The sequence below is a fragment of the Neomonachus schauinslandi genome, chromosome 8 (assembly GCF_002201575.2).
Source record: "Neomonachus schauinslandi chromosome 8, ASM220157v2, whole genome shotgun sequence".
Taxonomy (NCBI): Eukaryota; Metazoa; Chordata; class Mammalia; order Carnivora; family Phocidae; genus Neomonachus; species Neomonachus schauinslandi.
The window spans coordinates 126,994,983-126,999,519 of NC_058410.1; the positions used below are offsets into that span (position 1 = coordinate 126,994,983).

At 50.4% G+C, this 4,537-nt stretch overlaps 1 protein-coding gene across 1 annotated transcript in view; it reads right to left on the reverse strand.

Moving 5' to 3' along the window:
- TXNDC5 (thioredoxin domain containing 5) overlaps positions 1-932 on the reverse strand; it is a 22,705-nt gene extending 21,773 nt beyond the window's left edge. Inside the window, exon 1 of the mRNA XM_021696893.1 lies at positions 785-932. Within this exon, the coding sequence (XP_021552568.1) occupies positions 785-873 (89 nt within the window). The 5' untranslated portion in view covers positions 874-932. The remainder of the gene's footprint in view (positions 1-784) is intronic.
- Between the last annotated feature and the right edge of the window lie 3,605 nt (positions 933-4,537).

Consider the following 4,537-nt stretch of genomic DNA (forward strand, 5'->3'; position numbering starts at 1 on the left):
TTTATTTATTTATTTGAGACAGAGAGAATGAGAGAGAGAGAGAGCACATGAGAGGGGGGAGGGGCAGAGGGAGAAGCAGACTCCCCGCCGAGCAGGGAGCCCGATGCGGGACTCGATCCCGGGACTCCAGGATCATGACCTGAGCCGAAGGCAGTCGCTTAACCAACTGAGTCACCCAGGCGCCCCTTCCATGGCCTTCTAATTAATCCTCTCTTTTGCTACTTAAGCCAGTTTCAACTCCTATCTCTTAAAACTAAAAAATTTAACTGTCAAGGGAGTAAGAAGCATCGCTTGTCAGAACTTCTGGATTCCAGTTTGTCACCTTTCTTGCCAACAGAAACGGCCCTTGTGCTCGCCGTGTGGGAAATTGCTCCAGGAAGGATGCTGAAGAATAACAGAGCGACCAAAAACTCAAAACTGATGAGGAGCTACACTGTCTTGTCCAGGTTCTTGTGAGCATCACGCCTGACAGGACGCCATGGAGCCCGCCATTCTTGTCACACGAACACATTCTCTTATAAACAGGAAAACCCACCACTGGCTAATGAAAGGCTTTTTCCAAACAAAGCACAAGGAGGCATCTGATAGAGACAAGACCCAGCGTTCAAGGCGCCCTTTCCCTAACGACAGGGACGGCCCGCTTAAATTCATCATCTCCTCATTCCTCGGAACTACCAAACAAGTTACCACAAGCTCGGCGTGAACCTCCTCTGGCCGAGCACAGCTGACAAACGGCTGCGGGAAGCTCGGGGCGAGGCAGGAGACAAGGGCCCTTCCCACTTACGTGGGGTATCCTCGAACCCCCTGCTCAGAGCACACGTCGGAGTCGGCTGTGCAGTCCACTTTGGCCACATAGACCTTGGCATCCTCCATGCTGTTGTACTTGTCTCCCAGGTCGTTCCAGGTAGGCTGCAGTCGCTGGCAGTGTCCGCACCTGGAGCAGGGGGTAGGGACCGGTCAGAGCGCGCCCGACCCACCTCTTCAGCCCCTTCCAGACCCGACGGCTGGGGGAACCTCTCTGATCCCGCAGGGAAGGACGGCTCACCATTCCCACTGAAGTCACAACCTCATTGCCCTGCTTCACACGCTCCATTGCCCCTGCATTGTTCTCAGCAGGAAACTGAAACTCAGCAAGATCCCGTGCCCACCATCTGCCTGGCTCTGGCCCCGGCTGCCCTCCCATTTGCGCTCCGTACACCTGCACCCTCCTGCCCTGGCAGTCGGGCCGGAGCCAAATGGGACCACCTGAGGCTTTCTGGAAGGGCCACAGCGTGGCTTGCCCTCCGGGGATCGGTACCTGCTGGGACACTCCCTAGACCCACCTGGCAAATTCTTATTTGCCCTTCAGGTTTAGTCTGGGTGTCACTTCCTCCAAGAAGTCAGCTCTGACTCCCCAGGCTGTTTGGTGCCCTTCTCTGCTTCCTCTGGAAAGCTCCCTGGCTCCCCCCTCTTCTGCAGCAACATCACCCTGCTCACCATGATTGCTCCTTTTTAGTCAGGACTATTAAATAACTAAGTATCTGCAAATGCAAGGCGATCTCAAATTTCATGCAGTTCTACACTTTCTCTAATGAGAAGCTTTATTTAGAAAACTCTATGGCGGGGCGCCTGGGTGGCTCAGTCGTTAAGCATCTGCCTTCGGCTCAGGTCACGATCCCGGGGTCCTGGGATTGAGCCCCGCATCGGGCTCCCTGCTCCGCGGGAAGCCTGCTTCTCCCTCTCCCACTCCCCCTGCTTGTGTTCCCTCTCTCGCTGTGTCTCTGTCAAATAAATAAATAAAATCTTAAAAAAAAAAAGTCTATGGCTACCCAAACTTCTTAATTTGATGTCACCAAATGTACTGACTGTATGAATTTAACAGTACATTTTTAAATCACCTACTTAAAATAATACGTTAACTTAGAATTCTTGCTTCTTGCTACTCTTCCCATTTCTTGACAGCATCAGCATCTCTCCCATCACTAAACTACTTTTTCAGTCATTTAACTGATCATCTTCTTTAATTATCAGCCGTCTGCAATGCCCTATTTGAGGTCTGTATGAGCCAGCACTGGAGACTTTGTCTCAAGCTTCAAGTATGCTCACACAGAATTATGGCACATGGAGGGTTTTTCTTTTGTTTTGTTTTGTGTTTTTTTTTTGCTTGTTTGTTTGTTTTCATTCACCTGGTGTGTATTCATGATGTCTACAAAGTTGCTGTATTGCTTTTCAAAGTGATCTTTAAAATGCTTGCTTCTAAGAACACCCAACACTTAAAATTGTCAATCTGTCCTCAGAGTAACTTCTCAACAAAATCAGTGTTAAATTTCTTTGCCTCTTTTCTCTTCTGACGGGGGACATGCGTAATCGGCACTGAAAGGCAGCACTGGACAGGTTTGCTTCCCGCTTCTGCAGGTCCCCGTGCACCACTTCATGGGCAGCCAGGAGAATGCCTGCTTTATAAGAAACTCGAATACAGGATGATTCCCTCTTTCCTGAAGACAACTGTGAGGGAAGAGTAGTGCTACATGTAAGTTATACTGTTACATATTCAGTTATATAATTTAAATGGTGCAAGGGCCATGAAGACCAGCATTGTTCTTTTTTAGAGCTGTATTCCCAGTACCTAGCACATGCTTGGCAGGGACTCAGTTTGGCAATTTCTTAGTGATGGATTGACCCACAGGTGCCATGTAGTCAGAGCTTCTGGTTTGGGACCCCTGTGGTTATAGTATGAACCTCTGAGACAGTCGCTGAATTCATTTGGTGGCCATGTAATACAGCAAAGCCTCTGGTCCTCCCAAGGAGGTGGCCCCAGCCTTGACCTCATCGTCACCAGATTCAGTGTGACCTGCAACTGGCCAGACAGAAGCTGTGGCCTGATGTTAGCAGAAAATCCACAGCAGTAGGACAACCTTACATCTACCAAGTTCAGAGCAAAAATATACAGAGCAGTATTTTTGTTACATACCACCCCTGCCCCCAAGCCACACGTGGGCTTCCAATATCCCAGAGATGGAAACTGGAAAGAGATGGGGGGAAAGGGGTAGCCCACAACATATTCTATCTGAGCTCCAATCTGTTCTTAAATGCCATCAGAGAAACCCACACACCTCTATTTAAGTATTTTGTAGTAGAGTATTAAGAAGCAAACAAAAACTTTACAAGTAACTTTTCTGAGAACATCCATCTAAAAAGGAATTTACTTAATATCAAGTGCCCAGATTTGCCAGTCTTGTCCCTCACTCAGTCTGGGACTAGCTGGTACTAAAGAGACTCCAAAATTAAAACTCCATTGGCATTGCATGGACTTTATATATCTACAAGTCAGTTTTTCTTTAAAAAATAAACAAGAAAAAAGCCATGGACTTATTCCACTGAAATAGGCTCCAATTAAGTAGTGTATTTAATTGGAATAGTTACTCTGAGAATACCCCTTCCCAGAATAACTATTAATAATGAAAGATTATTTTATGCTACAAAGTATTTCTAGACCACTGGTAGCTCCAAAACTTCAAGTCGGGCTGGTTCCTGGGAAGTTGAAACACAATGAACCCCAGAGATCCACTGTTAATAAATGATAGCTCTGACCCAGACCTGCCCCCCCCAAAGATAACTTAACTCCAAACGAATTGAAATACAGTAACAGCCTCAATATGGAAAGAGAAAAAAAAAAAGTTTCCTCCAACTTCCGCCCGCACATTTTCTGAACAAGTCGTTTTTCTTGGGCATCTTCTCTCTCTTCCTTCCTACATCCCTTTCCCACATCTCCGAGAGCCTCTCTCCTGCTCTGGGGAAGAATGCCAAATGCTGCAATAAGCCTGCAAACTGCCTTGTGCCCTAGAATTGGCCTTCTGCTCTGCCCCACGAGAACTGCCCTTCACCGGGGCATCTAGGCCGTGGAAGGAAAGCACTACTTGTGCTTATGTGAACGTCAGGAAGTCCTTTCGGTTGGGCAACTCCCAGGGAAGGGGGCTCTGGTGTTGGCACGGAGGCCCACACCGACGCCTCCACCGGAGAACCAAGGCAGGAGGAACCGTCTGCTCAGCTCACACTTACCAGAAGACCAGGCCCCAACAGAGCAGAAGGGTGGAGGTGCCGGAGGGCAGCCTCGAGTGGAGGGGCCCGAGAGCACACCTCCCCGTCCATACGGAGCTGCCTAGGGGTCCCCAACATTTGCACTACTCTCGGGTTCCCGGGGTAGTATAGGAGCCCCCCTCTGCCTGGGCCACCCCTTCCCACCGAGTGAACACACAAAGTGGGTTATCCCACCTTTGCGAGTTCCTTTTTTTTTTTTCAACTAATCCCCCATGCAGGGGATCTGCCCTGCAGCGAGTGCACGGAATCAGACCTCCGGGCGTTCCCGGCCGGACCCCGGTGGCCGGCGGCCGCTGCACGTGGCCCACGAGTCCCGGCCGCACCGGCAGGCCGCCGCCTCCGGCCGGCGCAGTAAGTTTGGGGAGGACGAGGGGGCTGGGGACCGGCGGGGTGGCCCCACTGGGCGACGCCGCCACCTGCCCCTCCCCCGGTCCGGGGATTCGGGGGCGGGGGGACCGGG